Below are 23,786 nucleotides of genomic sequence, written 5' to 3' on the forward strand. Positions count from 1 at the left end.
ACACTACAGAGATGGGGGTTAGAGAGCAGAGTCATGTACTTAAAGAGAGGCATGAATCTTGTGGGTTAGGTGTTGCCTAGAGAAAGTAAAATGTATAATTTTACATTATTAATAGTGAACTGTGATCCAGATTAGATTCCCTCAACTTGAGCAATAATGCCAAGTGTGATGGAAGTCAGACTGCTGTGGTTTTTCTCTACTGCAGTTTGACACTACATAGTTCAATTAAGTATCCTTAATCCTATCTAATAAAGAGGGAATATGCTAATTGACTGCCCCACCCTCAAACATGGTGGCCCCTGCCAATAAGGAGGGAATATGCTAATTGACTGTCACACCCTCAAAGATGGCAGTGCCCATAGTCACAAGATGACCGGCAGGGGCCGGCAGGGGAGCAGTTAGGCGTTGATCAGGCTGGCAGGCAGAAGCGGTTAAGGCAGGGGTGGGCAAACCTTTTGACTCAAGGGCCACAATGGGTTCTTAAACTGGACCGGGGGGCCGGAACAAAAGCATGGATGGAGTGTTTGTGTGAACTAATATAAATTCAAAGTAAACATCATTACATAAAAGGGTACGGTCTTTTTTTTTTTAGTTTTATTCATTTCAAACAGACCGGATCCGGCCCGCGGGCCGTAGTTTGCCCACGGCTGGGTTAAGGGCAATTAGGCAGGCAGGCAGGTGAGTGGTTGGGAACCAGCAGTCCTGGATTGTGACAGGGATGTCGATTGCTGGTTTAGGCCCAATCCCACAGGGCCTAAACTGGCAGTTAGACATCCCCTGAGAGGTGCCAGATTGGAGAGGGTGCAGGCTGGGCTGAAGGACATGAATTTTGTGCACTGGGCCTGTAGTAGCCTATAAAACAGCAAGTATGATTTTAGATATATATTCTCAAAGTTAGTCTCTCAGGGGCATATAGGTGATTGCTCACTGCAGTATTGTTGGTGGTGATTGGGAACTGAAGACTTTGCTAAGAGAGTAGATAGGTAGAATGTGGAGGATACACACCATCAGATATTATTGAGCAATTAGAAGCAGCAGGTTAAATATACACGTAGCAACATAAGTATTTCTAAAATCCATATAGGTACTGGGTGCAAAAAGTATGAAACATAATGAGATATATAAAACAATATTATATTTGTGATAAAAGTGTAGCACACACAAAAAATATAGCATACAAAACAATATTTACTTTGCAAGAACCAAACAAAAATATAAACATTTTCTAAGGGGGAGGGAAAAGAGAGTGGGCGAGCATGCTGAAAGGCAAATACAGCTCTGGCCAGTGTGGCTCTGTTGGAGCATCATCCCATCAACTGAACAGTTGTGGGTTTGATTCCTGGTCAGGGCACATACCCAGGTTGCTGGTTTTCCCCCACCCCAATTGATGTTTCTCTCACATCGACATTTCTCTCTCTCTTTCTCTCCCTTCCTCTCTCTAAAATCAATAAAATAAAGACAAATATATTACTAGTAACTATTTTTAAAAAGTAAGATTTAAATCATTTGAAAGATGAGTAGGGAGGAGAGGGAAAGAGAAGCTTTCTAGAATGGCAAAATGACTCCTGCAAGCTAAGGCCAAGAGGGAGAGAAGTGTGCTGAGCAGGTGGAGTAGGAGAAAGGTCTGATTGGAGGGAGCAAAGCAAAGTGGAAAGTAAGGCTGGAGAGAGAGAGTATTGGATAAGATTTTGAAGGTCTGGAAAGCCAGACAAAGGAATTTAAACAATGATAAAGTATGTAAGAGAGCCATAAAAGGATTGAGCAAAGAGGAATGTGATGAAAGTGAAGTCAGATGAGGTGGGTGGAGAGAGCCTGAAGTTAGAGAACTAGATCTGAGGTGAATACTGTAGTGAACTAAGCAAAATAGATGAAGGTAGTCTGGAGCAGGCTAGCATTGGAGGTGGAGGTTGACAGAGACATTTTGATAGATTACTAGCTGAATACAGACACTAATTGGCAAGGTTAAGTCAGAGTGGCCTTAACCCAAGGGAAGAAATTAAGTCCAGTAGTAGAAATCCAGTTTTCCAGTAAAGTGGAGCTTTAAAGGTTCTAATGATTTAGTAATCTCCTTGAACATGTGCCACAAGTAGGCTCACAGGTGTACTCATTTTAGAGTTGGCAGAGATCTTTGTTTTCCAGATGACAATAGAGAGGACCAGAGATGTTTGGTTAATTGCTCAAAGGCAACCAATTAAGTGGAGAAACAATGGGTTAGATTAGAACCAGGCCTCTTAACTTCTAGTCCAATAAACTTTCCTAAACTATCTATACTAATAAAAGGGTACTATGCTAATTAGACCGGGAGACCTTCCAGGAGACCCGCCAGAGAAGGCAGTTGGGGGCCATCAGGCTGGTAGACAGAGTGGTCAAGGGCAATTGGGCAGGCAGGCAGGTGAGCAGTTAGGAGCCAGTGGTCCCAGATTTTGAGAGGGTGCAGGCTGGGCTGAGGGACAGCCCCCCATGCCCTGTGCACGAATTTCATGCACTGGGCCACTAGTGTTGGATATAAGGGGCTTGAAAATCAAGGCAACTCACATTTGGATTTCTCAGTTTGCCTGACCATGAGAGGTCAATTTTTAAGAAAGAGGATTTACCCTTTCTGTACCCAGGCCCTGCCAGCTCAGTTTCAATTCATATGTGTAAGAACTGTCTATCTGGTTGGGCTTCTAAACAAAAACTGAAGTTTGCTTTACTAATCCTCACCTCAACACGGCTGGCCAAAGTGAGGACTGTCACTGACTGCCAGCCTCATCAGGCAATATTTTCATTCTCCTCTCTGGGGAAAAAAGGGAAACAATACCCCTGACAGATGGTCATCCTGTCTCTCTATGTTTTCAGGGGTGGGGCAGTCCATTCCTTTGTCAGGACAGATCTGATTACTAGAAAACTTAGAGTCTGAGTCCTATGCCACTGCAGTGTGATTCAGTGAAAATACACAGGGGAATCAAGCAGAACTGAGTTAGAATCTTAACTATGTAATTTGCTGCATGACTTGAGCAAGTTACCTTCTATCCATGTTATTCATTTTAGCTGTATATTACAGATAATACCCATTTTACATAATTACTATGAATATTAGAGATTATGAATGTAAAATGTCTAGCACAGTGCCTGGCATAAAGAGTTAATAAAGTGATAGCTGTTATGGTCATCATCATCATAATTATTATCCCACCCATTGGTCCTAGTTTGCCTTGTGGTGTTAAGAATATATGCCTACCTTTCAATACTTTCAAATACTTGAATTAGTTGTCATGTTATTTCTAAGTGTTTTTTTTTTTTTTTTCCAGAGTAAGCATCCACCAATAGTTTCTCTCTTGGTTATCCTGCCCCTGGCTCTGCTCCTATATGTGATGTTTGTAGAACATGGTGTCCATAAATGAACAAAGTACTCCAGGTGTGGTCTCAGTATTTCAAAACAGAGTAAGACCATAAGCCTCTATTCTCCAGACATCATTCTTCAAGCTGCCTAGGACTCCTTTAGCTTTTTAGGCAACCATGTCCATACTGACTTAGTCCTATGAAAACCTCCAGGTAGTTTTCATATGAACGAGTTTTAAGTCTTCCCCATTTTGCACTTGTGTAGGATTATTGTTTTACTTCAAGAGTAAACTTTTTATTAACTGAAAGCCTATTACATATTAGGTATAGTTCTGAGTTCTGTGGACATAGGGATGATGACTAGGTTAAAGTATAACCATACTAAAAATGTAGGCTCCACAAGACGGGATCTATCATGTTCACTAATGAATCCCATTTCTTGGGATAATGGCTGCACACGATTTTGTGGTTACTGTTGTTGAATGAGCAAATAAAATAGTTTACACTGGAATATTTTCTTCTAAGTAAAAAGGCATTTCCCCAATTGACTTATTTAAAAAATTCAGATATTTTGTACAAGCCTATCACATTTAGCCCAAATGCTAGGATTTTTTCCCATCTAGGGTACACCCAATTTTCAAAACAAACTTGTACTGTCCCTTTCAAGGCCAAATTAAATACTTACATACTTTATTTGCTGGATGACCATTATATTCCACGATTGAAAGCCTTTGATAAGTATTTGTTTGAACTTTAATGCAAGGCTTACATCTCAGGGTTAGCAGCAGCAAACCAATTTTGTGAGTACTAAACACTCATGAATTTTCAGAACCGAGTTCTACCGGGCCCTGACTTGCTGTGGGGGCAAAAAAAGGTCTTTGGGAGAAGTGTGGGGAGATGGCTTAGGAGGACCTTGAAATTCTGCATTGGTCTGTGAAGTGCTGCAAAGCGCTCATAGGCCCAGCGTTTCTGGGTTGAAATTCATCCCGCAGACATCAAAGACATGAAATTTGGGGGTATCCAGTTTTCTAAAACCACAGTTACGGCGGTCCTAGAAACTCTAGATCCTCTCACAGGTTTTTCCACTATTTGGGCTACAGGTGAGGCACTGGTCGCCATCTTGATATCAAATGCCAGGCAAGCCGCCACTGGCGTCGCTCGGTAACCAAGGAGACACCCGTGTCCCTCCCGCTTTCCAGCCCGAAGAGGCTGTAAACTACGATTCCCATCAGCTGATGATCGCGAATTGAAGGCTGGATGACTGCATTTGGCTCGCCGGCGCCGCGACCCCCGCCGCAGTGCACTGCGGGAGTTGCAGTTCGAAGTGTGGCCGCGCATTTCGCTGCGGGAAGCTCCAGAACTACAACTCCAACAAGCCCGCGGGCTCACGCAGGCGCACGAACCAGCCGAGCCTCCCCGCCCCCTGGCGGGTGCCTGAGAGGTGAGAGAGGGCGGGGGGAAGGAAGAGGAGGCGGGATCTGGGCGCTGCGTTGGCTGCGGTCTGGCATCAAGGGGGCGGCCCTGGCGGAGTGCAGACCCAGGGGCCCTCGGAGATTATGGACCCGGCCGAGGCGGTGCTGCAGGAAAAAGCGCTCAAGTTTATGGTGAGGAGAAGGTGCAGGCCGGGGAGCGGTGGAGGCTGTGGCGTTGGCGCCGTCGCTGAGGCTCGGGCCTGGGCCGCCCGTCTGCCAGAGGAGGGGGCACAGGGGTTCTGGGCTGAGGCCAGCGGCGGGGGCTGCTGAAGGGACGGGACGGGAGCTCCTGGGAGGCGGGAGGGGGTGCGCAGAGGACCCGGGGGTGGGGGCAGCAGCTCCGCCATCTTGGGGATGAGGGACCCGTGACAGCGGGAGCTTATTCAGGGAGGGGGCTCTGGGCGGCGCGTGGGGCCCTGGAGGGAAAGGGGCGTGGGGACAGTTACTGAAGAGCGGAGGGAGCCCGGAGGAGAGACGCAGTTTGGCCGCCGGCAGGGCCTTCCCAGTGTCAGGGTGACGGGTAAGGCCGGGAGAAGAGGCGCATTCAGAGTGAGGAAGGGGAGCACGGGAGAGTGGGAGGAAAGATGGTAGAGGGAGGGGCACCGGCAGGGCCGTATGTAGATGTAGATGGATCTAAGGGTGGAGGAAAGCCAGGGCTGGTGGGAGGGTTGTTTTGTAAAAGGAGGGGATTGAGATAGCCCTTGCCTTCAAGATAAAAAACCCCAGCTTGGCCAAACTCAGGATGACAAACTCTGGAAAGAGAGAGGCCTTACCTAGGAGAATAAGGACTGGGGGTCGGGACCTAGGGCTGTGGTGACAGCCCCTGGAAAAGGAAGAGGGTGCTTGCTGACTAGGAGCCAGAATTACAAATGCCAGAAGGAGGTATCCACACTCTACTTTGAAAGGAGAGACTAGATGTTGTAGTTAGGATGAGGTTGGACTGGTCAGAAAAACTGGCTACACGAGATCGGGGACAAAATCAATATCTAAGAGGGTAAAACAGAAGTTAGTGCTAAATTGTAGAGATGGTGACATGTGGGGGCCAGGTACTGTATCACTTTCTGGGAAAGGAAAGGCCATGGAGATCAGAATCACAAGACCCGTAAGAAGTGATGAGATCAGTGGAGAAATGCCGGAGATAAAAGGGGTGGGTAATGGGAGACGCCAGGATTGGTGGTTACTTCTAAGTTTTAGGTTGAAGCACAGGCTGGGCGTAGATTGAATTTTGTGGGTGTGTTTAAATCCTTTGGAAGCCTAGCCTGTTCACTTTGTAGTATCATGCTTTTCTTCTGTGCTTATGTTTGGCAATTTTGTATAGTCTGATATTTGATGCTTTTAATCTGATGCTTCTTGTATATCCTAGGTGTAAAACCAGACTTTGTGGTTACAGATAAAGAATGATGGGATGCATAGACTTCCATCTTAACAGGTGGCCTTAGGGACATGGATATTTGCTTTTTCAGAAGTAATTGCAACCCGTCACTCCAAATTTTATTTACTTACTTATTTATTTATTATTTTTGTTAATCCTCAGGACATGTTTTCCATTGATTTTTTTTAGAGAAAGTGGAGGGAGGAAGGCAGAGAGGGAGGAGAGAGAGAGAGAGAGAGAGAAACATCGATTCATGAGAGAGAGAGAGAGAGAGAGGGAGAGAGAGAGAGAGAGAAACATCCATTCATTCCCTCCTGCATGTTCCCCACAGGGACTGGGATCAAACCTGCAACCTAGGTACATGCCCTTGACTAGGAATCAAACTCACAACCCTTCTATACTTGGGCTGATGACGCTCTAACCACTGGGACACCAGCCATGTCCCAAAATTTATTTTTGTTTTTTCTTATTTTATGTCTTTGCCTGGAATATCAAAACAAACATAAATAAACATGGACACCAACCTAATTGAATTTAGGCTTTAAAAGGCCCTATTTACAAGAATACATTTCCAGAGACTGGTCAAATTTACTAAAGTTTGGATTCATTTTGTATTAGTGCTTTCAAAAACACATAACTAAAGTTTGAGTGTATCATTAACAAAATTTCATTTTGAAGAAGAAGGTTCTTGAATTTCTTCCCAAAGTTGAAATCTAAAATATTAAGACAAGATTTTGAAGTCTTTTTGGACTTTAGAAGTAAAAGGAAGTTGCCTTATATCTAAAGTGAGCTTCTAGATTTAAGTTAGAGAAGTGGCAGCTGCTTATTTTTGTTTTCCTACTTAGAGGGTGACTTAAGCCTAATCTTGACATTTGTGTCAGATTTATGGAATAGTATGATTTACAGATCATAAAGAGACATTATGAAATCATCTTTATTCCCCATTAGACCTCAGCCCAGGAAAATTTTCAACTACTTGATCTCTGCTTTGTACCAATGAGTTACGTTTTGATAATGGTCTCCTGATTGAGTTAAAGTGGACCTGGAAATGGCCATGTAATAGTTTGCAGCTTTTAGAGCATCACACATTATTAGATGTTGCGTCAGTTACTATGGGGAGAAGCTAATTTTTTTCTTTAATTTTAGTTACTTTCATTTTTGACTGCCTGTTTGAGAGAAGGCCAACTGGAAGAGGGTCACCAAGTATGACCTTAATAACTGAAGCAGAATTTTCCCCCTTTTGCTCCCCTTCACCCTGCTCCTGCCTCCCCCATCCCGGGCCTTCACCTCTTTGTTGTTTGAATCAATGGACTATGCACATATGCATATAAATTCTTTGGTTAATCTCTTCCCGCCCTCCCTCCTTTCTACTTAGAGTCAGTTTTGAGATAGGAAGATATTTTATTTGTATTTGCCCCAAGTGACTAGTGCACAGTACATACACATGGAAGGGCTATCCTTTTAATCAAGTTGAAAATTTTGTATAGTATTTGGCATTGTTTTGGCCTTACTCTTTCCTCAATTGTAAATTATGAATGACAATTTTTGTACGGATGCCCTGGTTTCCATAGTTTAAGAAAATGTAATTTGTTTAAAATGCCAAAATGAAATGGGCATTTTCTTTTATGAAATTTGCTCATTACCACATTAATGTAGTGCTTCAATTAGGAATTTTACAATAAAATCTTATTAATGAGACTGGTAATTCAGAATTGATCATAATTCACACATGGTCTAGACCAGTGGTCGGCACACTGCAGCCCCTTGCGTGTGGCTCTTCCACAAAATACCACGTGCGGGCGCACATGTATAATGCGATTGAAACTTTGTAGCCACACTCAAGGGGCCAAAGAGCTGCATGTGGCTCATGAGCCGCAGTTTGCCGACCACTGGTCTAGACTTAAAGTTTACCCTTGGATACTTGTGAAAAAATAGTTTGACTTCTAGAAACAAAAGATATTAAAACAGTAGTTTACATTAAATAACCTATATACTTCCTTGGTCAACAAAATTATAATTCCACAGAAAAGATAAATGGGAACTGGAAGAGGACCTTAGAAGAGAAATGAATAATGATTGAGGGAATGCAGACACCATTTTATTTATTGATGAGACACACACACACACACGGATTTGTTATTCTACTTAATTATGCATTCATCAGTTGCTTCTTATATGTGCCCTGAACCCACAACCTTGGTGAATGGGGATGACATGTAACCAACTGAGCTACCTGGCCAGTTTTATACATACACACACACACACACACACACACACACACACACACAATGTATACACACTTTAAATGATTATAAAGTCAGAGTTTATTAACATAGAGTTCATTTTCAAAGTTTAAAAGAATCTACAGAAATGAATAAATTGTCAATGTCTGTTTCTAAACTGATGACCATTTTGGTCCAGGCACTGCTGATAATGCGAAACAATGGAATTGCAAACATCAAAAATCATTTCATTCAGTATTTGTGTGCCCCCAATTTGTCGACTGTTGCTGGTTTTGTATTGTAAACTTTTATCTTTTATGTATTCCCATAAAAAAAGTCTAGTGGCAATTTAGGATAAATTTTCTTTGTTCAAAGCTTAGTCTGACTTCAAATTATTTCAAATCAGTTAAACCAGAAAAGAAGTGAAAATTAAATGAGTTATCAGCTGTTAAAGTGTGTATACATTTATATATATGCTTACAGATATATATAATGGAAAGATACATTGAGGGATGAATTTTAAGTTTAAGAAAATGGACAGGAAAAACAAAACAAACAAAAAAATTAAGAAAATGGACAGGATAAGCTAGTCCCAGAATCTTAGAACTGGGGAAGCATTTGAAACTTGGATGACATAATAGGTCATATAAAAGAATTTTTTAAAAATATATATTTTTATTGATTTCAGAGAGGAAGGGAGAAAGAGTTAGAAACATTAATGATGAGAGAGAATCATTGATTGGCTGCCTCCTACACGCCCCCTACTGGGGATTGAGCCCACAACTGGGGCATGTGCCCTTTACTGGAATCGAACCTGGGACCCTTGAGTCCACAGGCTGACACTCTATTCACTGAGCCAAACCAGCTAGGGCTAAAATAATTTTTAATACAATTGATAGATAAAGAAACAGTGTAAAAGGTAACTTGCTGTGTAACAAACCAACTAAAATTTAGTAGCTTAAAGAAACCAAGTTAGCTCTTGCCTTGGACCAAGGACCAAAGGGTTGCAGGTTCGATTCCCAGTCAAGGGTCCCAATCCTTCCCATGTGGGAGGCAACCAGTTGACTTGTCTCTCTTACAGGATGTCTATCCCTCTCCCTCTCCCTCTCCCCCTTCTCCCTCTTCCTCCCTTTCACTCTCTCTAGAAATCAGTATATTTTTAACTTATTTATTTATTTAAAATGTATTTTTATTGATTGCATAGAGGAAGGGAAAAGTAGAGAGAGGTATGTGCTCTGATCAGGAATTGAACCATGACCTCCTGGTTCATAGTTCTATGCTCAACCACTGAGCCACACAGGATGGGCCAGTAATGTTCTTTAAAACAAAAGGATCCAATCCAGAATGGTGCATTGAATTGAGTTGTCATATCTCTTTACTCTCCTTCAATCTAGAACAGTTCCTTAATCTTTCTTTGACTTTCATGACTATGGCACTTTTGAAGATTATAGGCTGGTTATTTTGTAGAGTGGTTCCTCAATTTTGATTTATCTGATAATGTTTCCTCACGGTTAGATTCAGATTATGTGTTTTTGATAGAAATACCTCAGAGGTGATGCTGTGTTTTACTTATTGCCTTCTATCAGGTGACACGTGATTTTTATTCAGTTTCTTTAAAATTAATGTTTTTCTCTTTGTAGTATTTTATGGGAAGGTACTTTGAAACCATGTAACTTTCTATTCATCAGATTTTCAATTATAACAGTGAACTTTTGAACTCCTGTTTTTTATTTGATGGGTAATAATCCAATACTGTAATTATTTATTTTGATGATTAAATTGTTTCCTCTTTGGCTAATGAGAGTACTTTAAAGCTGCTCCCTTTGTTGTTTTGATGTATTCTTATCATTCTTTGAGCGTTTTCTTCTTTTCTGGTAAAAGAAGATACTCATCTTGTACCTTTTTGCCCTGGTTCTGGAATCAGTAATTTCTCCAAGGAGCTCTGGTGTCTTTTAGTAGGAAATGATATTTAGAAGTCAAGATCTGGATGTCAGGTGTGCTCATTGCTATTGGGCTGTCATTGCTCCCTGGACCTCTCACTGGACAGGGGTAGGAAATATATGTGCATGTAAACACATACGCACACATATATACACACGTACATTTATGTCACCCTTTTAATATTATCTAAATATTTATTTAAAACCATGAATTCACACTAATATCTCCAATTCTAGTAAAACCACAGGGTTCATTCAATAATTGTAACTTCTTTTTCTTTCTTTCTTTTTTTTAAGTCTTCATTATTGAGAGTATTACAGATATCCCTCTTCTTTGCCCCCATTGCCTCACTCCAGGCTTTCACCACCTATTGTCTGTATCCATAGGTAATGCATATCCTATATAATAAAGAGGTAAAATGCAAATTGACCCTCACACCCTCACAAGATGGCTGCCTATGACCAGGCCGGCAGGGGGGTTAGTGAGGGACAACCAAATGACTGAATAGCAGGCTGTGTGGGGCTACCAGGCTGGCAGAGGGGTTAGTGAGGGACGACCAGCCTGGCGGGGGGGGTGGGTAGTTAGGGGCAACCCGGCCAGTAGGAGGGGCATTTGGGGGTGACCAGGCCGGCAAGGGGGGCAGTTGGGGTTGATTAGGCTGGCTGGGGGGGGGCAGTGAGGGGCAACTAGGCCAGCGGGGGGGGGAGGGGAGGCAGTTGGGGGTGACCAGGCCAGCAGGGGGGACAGTAAGGGGTGACCAGGCAGGCAGGCAGGTGAGCGATTAGGAGCCAGCGGTCCAGGATTGTGAGAGGGATGTCCGACTGTTTTAGGCCTGATCCCAAGGGGTCCCGGATTGGAGAGGGTGCAGGCTGGGCTGAGGGGACCCTCCCCTCCCCCGTGCACAAATTTTGTGCACCGGGCCTCTGGTCTCTATATATAAAAGGCTAAGTGTCCGTCCATCCGACTGGTAGCTATGACGTGCACTGACCACCAGGGGGCAGACGCTCAACACAGGAGCTGCCATGACATGCACTGGCCATTTAAAAATAAATGGCACTATGGACCTGGCACCAACAAACCAACACTTGGCTTCCCCTAAGTGGGACACAGGCCCTGCCACCACCCCGAAGCAACACCCCACCAAATCACAGCCAACACTGTCAAGATCCCATGGCGCAAAGTGCGGCCCACAGCCCAGCCTAGCCTGGAAATGGTTGCTGTGGGCACCGGGTAATGATGTCACGTAGCAATGCCCAGCTTCCTCTCCCTAGCGACTAGCCTCCTTGGAGTTTCTTCAGCCCAGGAACCTGACTTGCTTTATGGCCAGATGCAAACATTTTACAATTTAACCAAATGTTTGTGAAGCGTTTTCACATGCCTCATCTCATTTGATCCTCACAGAAGTCCTGGAGTAGGTAGATAGGAGACTCAGTAGAATCCTGTTTTCTTTTCATTTGCTGGAAAACAGATTTAGAAAGTTTAGAAACTGGACCTGACTGAAAAGGAGTAAGAAATGGTGGAACTTGAACATGACTTCAGGTTTTCTCACTGTGCAGAATATAGTCAAACACTGAAAATACAGTTAAATATTTTACCCTTTGTTCTCCCTGTGTGATCTACAATAATAATCTGCTTCGTTTCATATTTACTGCTGTGTTGCTGACAATTACCTGAACGAGAAGCTTTACTAGGCTGGAAAAAGTTTAGCTAAATCAGCCCTAGCTGGTTTGGCTAAGTGGATAGAGCATCGGCCTGCGGACTGAAAGGTCCCGGGTTTGATTCCTGTCAAGGGCACATGCCTGGGTTGCGAGCTCGATCCCCAGTGGGGGGCATGCAAGAGGCAGCCGATCAATGATTCTCTCTCATCATTGATGTTTCCATCTCTCTCTCTCCTTTCCTCTCTGAAATAAATAAAAATGTTTTAAAAAAAAAAAGTTTAGCTAAATCAGAAAGCATGTCTAATTAAGAAAGTTTATCTATCTATACATATAAACCTCTCGCCGGCACCAATCTCACGCATGTGTTTCAATCTGTCATTGTTGATTGTGACTTCGGTTGACACTTCTGTTATAGAGAAAGGGGGAAAGCGACATTAAAATATTTCTTCTAGTTAATTTCCTTTCAATGTGCATGAATCCGTGCACTGGGACACTAGTATGCATATCAGATCTTCGGTTAATCTCTTCCTGCTCAACCCCCTTCCCGCTGAGATTCATCATGTTCCATGTTTCCATGCCTCTGATTCTATTTTATTCATCAGTTAATTTTGTTCATTAGATTTCTTGTTTGTTTATTTTGATATTTAGATTCAAGATTCAATTATTGATAGATATGTATTTATTGCTATTTTATTGTTCATATTTTTTATCTTTTTATTTTTTAAAAAATATATTTTTATTGATTTATGAGAGGAAGAGAGAGGGAGAAAGAGATAGAAACATCAACAATGAGAGAGAATCATTGATCGGTTGCCTCCTGCACACCCCACACTGGAGATCGAACCCACAACCTGATGCTCTGATCAGGAATCGACCAGGTCAGTGCTTAACCACTGAGCTATGCCGGCTGGGCTTCTTTGTCTTCTTCCTAAAGCAGTGGTTCTCAACCTGTGGGTCGTGACCCCTTTGGGGTCCAACGACCCTTTCACAGGGGTCGCCTAAGACCATCCTGCATATCAGATATTTACATTACGATTCATAACAGTAGCAAAATTAGAGTTATGAAGTAGCAACGAAAATAATCTTATGGTTGGGGGTTACAACATGAGGAACTGTATTTAAAGGGCCAGAAGGTTGAGAACCACTGTCCTAAAGAATACCCTTCACCATTTAATGTAATACTGGTTTGGTGGTGATGAACTCCTTTAGCTTTTTCTTGTCTGTGAAGCTCTTTATCTGATCTTTAATTCTAAATTATAGCTTTGCTGGGTAATCTTGGTTGTAGGTCGTTGCTATTCATCACGTTGAATATTTCTTGCCACTCCCTTCTGGCCTGTAAAGTTTCTGTTGAGAAATCAGCTGACAGTCATATGGACGCTCCCTTGTAGGTAACTAACTGTTTTTCTCTTGCTGCTTTTAAGATTCTCTTTTTGTCTTTAACCCTTGGCATTTTAATTATGTGTCTTGGTGTGGCCTCTTTGCCTTCCTCTTGTTTGGGGGACTCTGGGCTTCCTGGATTTGTAAGTCTGTTTTACTAGGTAGGGGAAGTCTTCTGTCATTATTTCTTTATATAGGTTTTCAATATCTTGCTCTCTCTCATCTCTTTCTAGCACCCCCATAATGCAAACGTTGGTACTGTTGAAGTAGTTCCAGAGGCTCCTTACACTATCTTCAAATTCTTTTTTTCTTTTTGCTCTTTTGATTGGGTGTTATTTGCTTCCTCATATTCCAAATCGTTTATCTGATTCTTGGAATCTTCTACTCTACTGTTGAATTATTCTTATTTCAATTAGTGTATGCTTAATTTCTGACTGGTCTTTTTTCATGTCTTTGAAATTCTCCCCAAGATCCTTGAAAGTCTCATTAAGTCTCCTTGAGCAACCTTATAACCATTGTTTTGAACTCTGTATCTAGTAGTTTGCTTGCTTCCATTTCTCTCATTTGTGACATGTTTCTTTGCTCTGCATTTTGGCTGCTTCCCTGTGTTTGTTTCTATGTTTAGGAAGAGCTGCTATGTCTCCTGAAATTGATAGAGTGGCCTTGTGTAGTAGGTGTCCTGTAGGACCCAGTGGCTCAGACTCCTCAGTTACCTTAGCTGGACACTCTAGGTACACCCCTGTGTAGGCTGTGTACACAGTCTTGTTGTAGTTGAGCCTTGATTGCTGTTGGTGTTACTGGGAGGAATTGACCTCCAGGCCAATTGGCTGTGAGGACCAGCTGCAACTACAGTGGAAGAGCTGCTGTGTAAGAGACCCCCCCTATGGAGCAGGAATTACCTCAGAGGGGCTTTGGTACTTACTGAGTCAGCCCCTTGAATGTGTCACTTGTGGATGAGTAGAGTTATAATCTGGTATGGTCTGAAGCTGTCCGCAAGGTGCACTGGCTTTGGGGCCTCCTGGGAGGTGCAAAGTCAGCCACTGCCTGGGGCCATCGAGCAGGAGCTACAAAGAGGTCTGCAGATGGATGCTACTTGTATTGTGCTTGTAAGTGGCCAGGCAAGGCCAAGCTGTGATGCAAGGCAGGCTGGTGCTAGTGCCTGGTCTTGGGCCTTTTATTGATAGGTTTGGGGCACACTGAGGACAGCTGCTGCTTGTTGAGCGATTTTAGCAAAGTCTGAAGCCTAAGCCAGGACATGCCATTCATATGGAAAAGCTGCTGCAAACAGCTTGGGTGGGGCTGCAAATTGGATGGGGCAGGTCTCAGGGAATCTCCACGGTAGAGTGAACAGTATGAGCCAGGCTGATGGAGATTCAGTTATGGCTGCCAGTCAGCTCTGCAAAGGGGGAGGTCTCAGCATAGGAACAGTGACCACTGCGAACGCCCCTGTCTGGGAGAAAGCTGCCCCCAAGTTCTTGCCCTAATGCCAGACAATTCAGTTCCTCCCCAAATTTCCCTGGTTCTTTTTAAGTTGCTGTCCTGGCACTGGAGCCTGGCCTGAGGGATCAGGTCCAAGTAAGTTCATGTGCTGGCCCTTTAAGAGTGACTGCCTGAGTCTCCAGCAGTCAGTCTCCGTGTCACTCAGCCACAATCCCTGCTGGTTGTACAGCCCAAAGTTACGGAGACTTCTTTTCCCAGCTCTGGAACCCTGAGCTGGGGGTCTGGTGTGTGGCTGGGACCCTTTGCTCCTCACAGGGGGTCTCTGCAGCTGAGGTATCTCTCCTGATTAAAAAAACACCTGCCTGTTCCATGCCTCCGCCTCTACTACCAGTCTTAATGTACGTTCTCCTTTACTTCTCTAGTTGTAGGACTTCCATTTAGCCAGCTTTCAGGCGATTCTGAATGATGGTTGTTCGGTATTTTAGTTGTAATTTTGATGTGATTGTGGGTGTTCACCTGTGCCGCCATCTTGGTTCTCTCTCTCCTTTTTCTTTTTTTAATTTTTTTTAATATATATTTTATTGATTTTTTACAGAGAGGAAGGGAGAGGAATAGAGAGTTAGAAACATCGATGAGAGAGAAACATCGATCAGCTGCCTCCTGCACATCTCCTACTGGGGATGTGCCCGCAACCCAGGTACATGCCCTTGACCGGAATCGAACCTGGGACCTTTCAGTCCGCAGGCCGACGCTCTATCCACTGAGCCAAACCGGTTTCGGCTCCTTTTTCTTTTTTAAATCCTCACTCCAGGATATGTTTTTATTGATTTTGATTTTTAGTTTTTTAGAGGGAGTGGAAGGAGGAGAGAGAGAAAAACTTCGATCGGTTGTGTTCGCACCCGGACTGTGGATCAAACTCTCAACCTAAATATGTGCCCTGATCAGGAATTGAACCTGCAACCTTTTGGTGTATAGGAGGATGCTCCAACCAACTGAGCCAATTAGCCAGGGCATTATAACTCCTTTTTCTGACCATAAATTGGCTCTCATTATCCTCAACATGTGACCAATCTCTCCTGTTGCTGCTGTTTCTGACACCCACCATGTGGATGCCTTTGTCACCTTACTCAGCCTCCAAAATCCCATATCATGCTGCTGCCCTATTTGAACATCCTTCTCACTTCAGGCTCTGATACCCTGCACTGAGTTGCTTTCCTCACTCCATTTGGATTCCAGCATCCTGTGCAGGGCTACCAAGGCTGCCATATTCCTGTATGGACATCCTCTTTATTCTCCTAGGGGAGCGCTCTGACATCCTCAGTAGATCACTGTTGATTCTACTACTCCATCTCTTTTAGACACCTGTTTTGTTTAGCCTTAACTAAACTGAATACAGGTTTTTCTTTCTTTCTTTTTTTTTTAATTAAATCTTTATTGTTCAGATTATTACATTTGTTCCTCTTTTCCCCCCCATAACTCCCCTCCTCCCAGTTCCCGCCCCACCCTCCGCCCTCATTCCCCACCCACTGTCCTCATCCATAGGTGCACGATTTTTGTCCAGTCTCTTCCCGCATCTCCCACACCCCTTTCCCCCCCAAGAATAGTCAGTCCATTCCCTTTCTATGTCCCTGATTCTATTATAATCACCAGTTCATTCTGTTCATCGGATTATTTATTCACTTGATTCTTAGATTCACTTGTTGATAGATGCATATTTGTTGTTCATAATTTGTATCTTTACCTTTTTCTTCCTCTTCCTCTTCTTAAAGGATACCTTTCAGCATTTCATATAATCCTGGTTTGGTGGTGATGAACTCCTTTAGCTTTTCCTTATCTGTGAAGCTCTTTATCTGACCTTCAATTCTGAATGATAGCTTTGCTGGATAAAGTAATCTTGGTTGTAGGTTCTTGGTATTCATCACTTTGAATGTTTCTTGCCACTCCCTTCTGGCCTGCAAAGTTTCTGTTGAGAAATCAGCTGACAGTCGTATGGGTATTCCCTTGTAGGTAACTGAGTTTCTTTCTCTTGCTGTTTTTAAGATTCTCTCTTTATCTTTTGCTCTTGGCATTTTAATTATGATGTGTCTTGGTGTGGTCCTCTTTGGATTCCTTTTGTTTGGGGTTCTCCGCGCTTCTTGGACCTGTAAGTCCATTTCTTTCACCAGGTGAGGGAAGTTTTCTGTCATTATTTCTTCAAATAGGTTTTCAATATCTTGCTCTCTCTCATCTTCTGGCACCCCTATAATTCTGATGTTGGTACGCTTGAAGCTGTCCCAGAGGCTCCTTACACTATCCTCGCATTTTTGGATTCTTTTTTCATTTTGCTTTTCCGGTTGGGTGTTTTTTGCTTCCTCGCATTTCAAATCATTGACTTGATTCTTGCGCTCCTCTGGTCTGCTGTCGGGAGTCTGTATAATATTCTTTATTTCAGTCAGTGTATGCTTAATTTCTAGTTGGTTCCCCAATATAACATCGAGGGTCTCATTAGTTTTCTTGTAGATCTCATTAAGTTTATCGGCGGCTTCTAAACAGTTCTTGAGAGACCTTAAAAGTGTGGTTCTGAACTCTATATCTTCCATTGACAATTTTGTCCTGTTTCTTTGTCTCCGCATTTTGTTATGCTTCCTTGGTGCACCCCCTAGTGGTCTTTGTTCGTGGTCTTATAGTTAAATCTTGATTGTTGTAGCTAATTCCAGGGAGGGTTTGACCTCCAGGCCAAGTGGCCTGAGAATCAGCTGTGTCAGCAGTGAGAGAACTTCTGTCCTCTAGGGAGGTGCTAATCTGGCCTTTGCCTGAGGCTATCCGGCAAATGCCTCTGTGCAGGGCTTGGGCGGGGCGGGTCGCACAGGATCAACAGGGTGGGCCTGAGAGAGCAGTTATGGCGGCTCTCAGTCCTGTCCCCAGGGGCTCTGCCTCTCTGAGTCCCAGCACCTGCTGCAAAGCTCGGAGAGAAAGCTGCACTCGCTCTGACCAAAGCCAGGCAGTCCCGCTTCTCCCGTTTGAGTCTGGGTCCCTAAAGACTCGCCTGTATCTGGAGCTCAGAGTCTGCGACTCCCTCCCGATTGAAAACGCCAACCGCGCCCTCCGCCGCCAGCCCGCTCCGCGCACTCCGCACCTCAGAATTTGACTTCAGCACGGCGCCTCCTCTGAGTGTCCGTATGCGTTTCTCTTTCCTCCTAGTTGTAGGACTTCCACTCAGCCAGTGTTCCAGTGGTTCTGGGTGATGTCCGTTCCGTCTTTTAGTTTCACTTTTGAAGTAGTTGTTCAAAGCAGCAAACTCCGGCATTAACCTATGCCGCCATCTTGGTTCTCAATACAGGTTTTTCTTCTTGGAAAACTGATACTCTGTACTTCCGAAACAACTCTCCAGTTTCCTCTCTCTCCCTAGACCAGTGGTCAGCAAACCGCAGCTTGTGAGCCACATGCGGCTCTTTGGCCCCTTGAGTGTGGCTCTTCCACAAAATACCACGTGCGGGCACGCACGTACAGTGCGATTGAAACTTCGTGGCCCATGCGCAGAAGTCGGTATTTTGTGGAAGAGCCACACTCAAGGGGCTAAAGAGCCGCATGTGGCTCGCGAGCCGCAGTTTGCCGAGCCGCAGTTTGCCGACCACTGCCCTAGACCAACATTCATTCTACTTTGTTTCTGTGAATCTGAGTACTCTAGATAGCCTATATAATAAAAGGCTAATATGCAAATTGACCAAACAGCAGAACACCGGTCGCTATGATGTGCACTGACCACCAGGGGGCAGACGCTCAATGCAGGAGCTGCCCCCTGGTGGTCAGTGTGCTCCCATAGGGGGAGCGCTGCTCAGCCACCTAAGCTGTCAGTCGGACATCCCCTGAGGGCTTCTGGACTGCAAGAGGGCACAGACCAGGCTGAGGGACACCCTTCCCCTTCCCGAGTGCACGAATTTTGTGCACTGGGCCTCTAGTCACATATAAATAGAGATAGAATGAATAAGGTTTGCCTGAAGTAGGAGAGGAGAAATGAAGAAAAAGAGAAAAGAGAAGACTAGAATATGGCTGTTGTCAGGCATGTGGCCATTCAGTGAAAGGGAAGGTTGCAATAGTAATACATATGGGAAAATGAGTATTTGGTGAGTAAAGGTGTTGGGATAGTTCCTAACTTTAATAAGAAGACTACATTTTAAATAAAAGGAAAAAGAAAAAACCGAGTGATGGTGATTCATTTTATACCATCCCATACTTTTCTTATATATAAAAGTATCCATAATAAGAGGTTAAAAAATTTATTCGCATAGAGAGTATGCTAAACTGAAGTTCTCTGACTAGCTCTACTCAAATTCCTATGTGATAGAAAGTTCAGGACTCATCTAAACATTACATTTGGTTTTTGAGTAATTTCATAATCACTGTCTATTATACTAGGGACACTGTTTTATCAAGATCAGGGGGCACAAACCTACAGAGCCTTTACATGTTAACTGGGTAGGCCAGTGATGGCGAACCTATGACACGCGTGTCAGAGGTGACATGCGAACTCATTTTTTTTGGTTGATTTTTCTTTGTTAAATGGCATTTAAATATATAAAATAAATATCAAAAATATAAATCTTTGTTTTACTATGATTGCAAATATCAAAAAATTTCTATATGTAACTTTCTATAAGTTAGGGTTTTTCAAAATGCTGACACGTCGAGCTCAAAAGGTTCGCCATCACTGGGGTAGGCAAAGTGCTTGGATGTGTCTAGGAGCTGAGAGGAAAATTAGCCAGGCAGATAGAACAGTGTCTACTGGCAACCCAACCAGATTTGTACAACCATGGAAGTTTAGCAAGGGCAGGATATCCTTTTAGAGGGAGGTAGTGATTAGAAGTCTGTGTGCAGACTTTCTGGGGAGATCCAGATAGGCAGACAGCACCACTGAGTACTAAAAACTGGTGGCAAAGCCCATGTTTCAAATTTGTGCTCATAACTGGAACTGGAATACCCAGCAAGGAGCTAAAGAATTCATTCATTCAATTAATTCATTCATCTAACCCAGTGGTCGGCCACATGTGGCTCTTTGGCCCCTTGAGTGTGGCCACGAAGTTTCAATCGCACTGTAGTGCGCGCCCACACGTGGTATTTTGTGGAAGAGCCGCACTCAAGGGGCCGCAGTTTGCCGACCACTGATCTAACCTATACTTATTAGTGCCCACTGCAGTAGTCCTATACTTTATTATCCATAAGAATTATTGGAGAGTATGTTAATACATACTGCATATTTGCAGCCCTTCCTCCACTAACTTTGGTAGGCTTCAAGAATCTGCATGTTTAACAAACATCTCAGTGTTTCTGATGCAGATATTTCTCTGATCACACTTTGACAAAATGTCTAGTCCACTGTTTCCTGGCCAGTGTACCAAGACAGAGGGAGTGGGGGAAACATTGTGGCTAGAACCTTGTACATGGGGAACATAGTAAAAAGGAGTTGAGTTAACTGGAATCAGAAGTGAAGGCAGGTGCTAATAATTTTGCAATATATACTTATTAAATTGATATGTTGTACACCTTCAACTTGCAAAATGTCAATTATATCTCAATAATGCTGAAAAAGAGTGAAGGCATAGTGACAAACCTTATGCCAGAGGCTTGGGATCTCTTCAAATTCCAGTTGATTTGTAATAATTTGGTTTCTAAAAAGAATTTACTTCTGGGGGCCAAGTGTTTGCAACTAGAGAAATTGGTGAACTATCGGGGAGGGCAGAAAAATAAGCAAGATATGCCATTTATAAGAGATATATTTAGTAGAAGAAAAATAGCAACATCCCCAAATATGACCATTCTAGGTATTCTATAATTATATCACATTACAACTGGTAGTCCTTCCTGGTCCTATGAAAATGTTGTGGATAGTTCTAACATTTTATTGTTAATACTAGAGGCTCGGTGCATGACATTCCTGCACTGGGGGTGGGGGTGGGGGTGTCCCTCAGCCCAGCCTGTGCCCTCTCGCAGTCTGGGATGCCTCAGGGGATGTCCGATTGCTGCGGAGGTGGGAGAGGGTCTGGCTGAGCGGTGCTGACCACCAGAGGGCAGCTCCTGCATTGAGTGTCTGCCCCCCTGGTGGTCAGTGCGTGTCATAGCGACCAGTCGATCTGCCGTTGGTCGATTTGCATTTTAGCCTTTTATTATATAGGATTCTATGACCCTGTCACAGATGTAAAAGTAAATGACAACAGATTACCTCAGCAGTTGTTTTCTAGATCTCTAAGTAGAAATAATGTCAAGAAATAAAGGAAGAAGTTCTAGGAATCATGGAAGTGTTGCTTAAAGCAACAGGCATAACTGAATGGTAGGGAAAGTTATGATGAAAGATTAGTCTCTTCTACAATTACATGACTGGAATTGTTCTTTTGAGCAAGGAACTCATGCTGACCTCAAAGGAGAGACATATAGCCCTAGGCTCTCTCTGACCTCAAGTCTTTTTATCTTTCTCCCTTTGATCAGCCACAGCATCTTCAAAATAGAGGGAGATGTAATTTGATGTAATTAAAAGGTAAATGTAAATGTGCTTTCTTTCTTTTTTTTATTGATTTCAAAGAAGAAGGGAGAGGGAGAGGGAGATAGAAGCTCTCGCATCATTGATCCGCTGCCTCCTCCACGGCCCCCACTGGGGCTCGAGCCCGCAACCCAGGCCTGTGCCCTTGACCAGAATCGAACCTGGGACCCTTAAGTCTGCAGGCCGATGCTTTATCCACTGAGCCAAACCAGCTAGGGCTGAAGGTGTTTTCCAGTCCATAAACATGTGGTGGTGAGTTGTATAACAAAACTCTAAAAAAATAATTCATCCAGACTCCTAAGGTTTATTGAATAGGCATTCCACCTTTATTTCATTTTACCATTTAAACAGATATTGATTCATGCCTGCCATATGCAAGGTTTTGGTCTTAGTTTTGTTTTTTTAATTAATATCCAGTAAAATTAACTTTTTTTAGTGTATAGGTCTAGAACAGTGGTCGGCAAACTCATTAGTCAACAGAGCCAAATCTCAACAGTACAACGATTGAAATTTCTTTTGAGAGCCAAATTTTTTAAACTGAAACTATATAGGTAGGTACATTGTTATTAACTTAATTAGAGTAGTCCTAAGGCTTAGGAAGAGCCACACTCAAGGGGCCAAAGAGCCGCATGTGGCTCGTGAGCCGCAGTTTGCCGACCACGGGTCTAGAATATTAACATATGTACAGGGGTGGCCAAAAGTAGGTTGTTTGTGTGGAAAAAGACATGCAGGTTATGATGATTACAATAGCTTTATTAACTCAAAAGAATGGCACAATGCATCTGTAAACCTGCTTTTGCCCAGTTGGCGGTTAGTTGGTTGAGTGTTGCTTCATACACCAAAAAAGATTTCCTGGGGTGGGGGTGGGGGGTTGATTCCTCATTGGGTCACATACTTAGGTTTCGGGTTTGAGCCTTGGTCAGTGGGAGGCGAGTAAGGGGGGCAGCTGATCGAATTTTCTCTCTTACCCTCTTCCTCTCTCTCTAAAAAAAAAAAAAAAAATCAGTGAAATATACTTGGGTGAGGATTTAAAAAAACCACACCTACTTTTGCCCACCCCTGTATACTAGGTGTACTGGTTAATAATGCGGATTTTTTCAATAGAGTTACACATATGTTGATATATATGCGATTTGATATATATGCTATTTTGTTGTATTGCTCCTTCAGATTACCACTTGTTCCGATCGATGGCACACGCACTTTCTGAGCAGCACTTCAAAACGTACGAAGTGGAAAATTGGGTCGCTGGATGGTCTGCCTCAAAACAAAAGTTCTATTGGGACGGTATCCACAAATTACCTGAAAGATGGGGGAAATGTGTAGCTAGCGATGGACATTACTTTGAATAAAGCACTTTTGATGTTTCTCTTGAAAGTATCGTGTTTTCTTTGATTACAAAATCCGCATTATTACGGTTAGTAATGCGGATTAATTGTTAACTGGTTAATAATGTGGATTAGCTATTAACCGGTTAAAAATGTGGATTAATTATTAACCGGTTAATAATACAGATTAACTATTAACTAGTTAATAATGTGGGTTTGGTAATCCAAAGAAAACACTATAATTTCAAGAGAAACATCAAAAGTGCTTTATTCAGCCCTAACCACTTTGGCTCAGTGGATAGAGCATCAGCCTGTGGACTGAAGGGTCCCAGGTTCGATTCCAGTCAAGGGCATGTACCTTGGTTGAGAGCACATCCACAGTAGGGGGTGTGCAGGAGACAGCTGATGGATGTTTCTCTCTCATCGATATTTCTAACTCTCCATCCCTCTCCCTTTCTCTCTGTAAAAAATCAATAAAAATATTTTTAAAAAGTGCTTTATTCAAAGTAATGTCCATCGCTAGCTACACATTTCCCCCATCTTTCAGGTAATTTGTGGATACTGTCCCAATAGAACTTTTCTTGTTTTGAGGCAGACCATTCAGAGACCCAGTTTTCCACGTTTTGAAGTGCTGCTCAGAAAGTGCGTGTGCCATCGATCGGAACAGGTGGTAATCTGAAGGAGCAATACAACAAAATAGCATACATATCAAATCGCATATATATATATCAACATACGTGTAACTCCATCTATTGAAAAAAATCTACATTATTAACCAGTACACCTACTATATAGATTCATGTAACCACTGCCTCAGTCAGGGTATAGAACAGTTTCATCACTCCCTCCCTGCTCCCCCCACCCACACTTCCCTAAACTCCCTTGTACTATCCTCCCATCCCTAATTCCTAAGAACTGTGATCTATTCACCCTCCTTTAGTTTTATCTTTTTGAGAATGTCATATAAATGGAATCATACAATATATAATCTTTTGCTACTGACTGATTTGACTCAGCATAATACCTTTTTAAAAAAATATTTTTATTTCAGAGAGAAAGGGGGAGGGAGAGAGAGAAACATCAATGATGAGAGTTATCTATTAGCTGCCTCCTGCACTCCCTCCATTGGGGATCAAGCCTGCAA

At 43.1% G+C, this 23,786-nt stretch overlaps 1 protein-coding gene across 2 annotated transcripts in view; it reads left to right on the top strand.

The window, feature by feature from the left end:
• The first annotated feature begins 4,759 nt into the window (after window positions 1–4,759).
• The window catches only part of BTRC (beta-transducin repeat containing E3 ubiquitin protein ligase), a 173,254-nt gene continuing 154,227 nt past the window's right edge, over window positions 4,760–23,786 (top strand). Inside the window, exon 1 of one of the 2 annotated variants that reach the window (XM_081104786.1) lies at window positions 4,760–4,925. In XM_081104786.1, coding sequence (XP_080960912.1) covers window positions 4,878–4,925 — 48 coding nt within the window. In that variant the 5' untranslated portion in view covers window positions 4,760–4,877. The remainder of the gene's footprint in view (window positions 4,926–23,786) is intronic. The other variant, XM_081104787.1, reaches the window with a different exon arrangement.

Source organism: Myotis nattereri (genome assembly GCF_964212035.1).
Source record: "Myotis nattereri genome assembly, chromosome: 13".
In the NCBI taxonomy this organism is placed as follows: domain Eukaryota; kingdom Metazoa; phylum Chordata; class Mammalia; order Chiroptera; family Vespertilionidae; genus Myotis; species Myotis nattereri.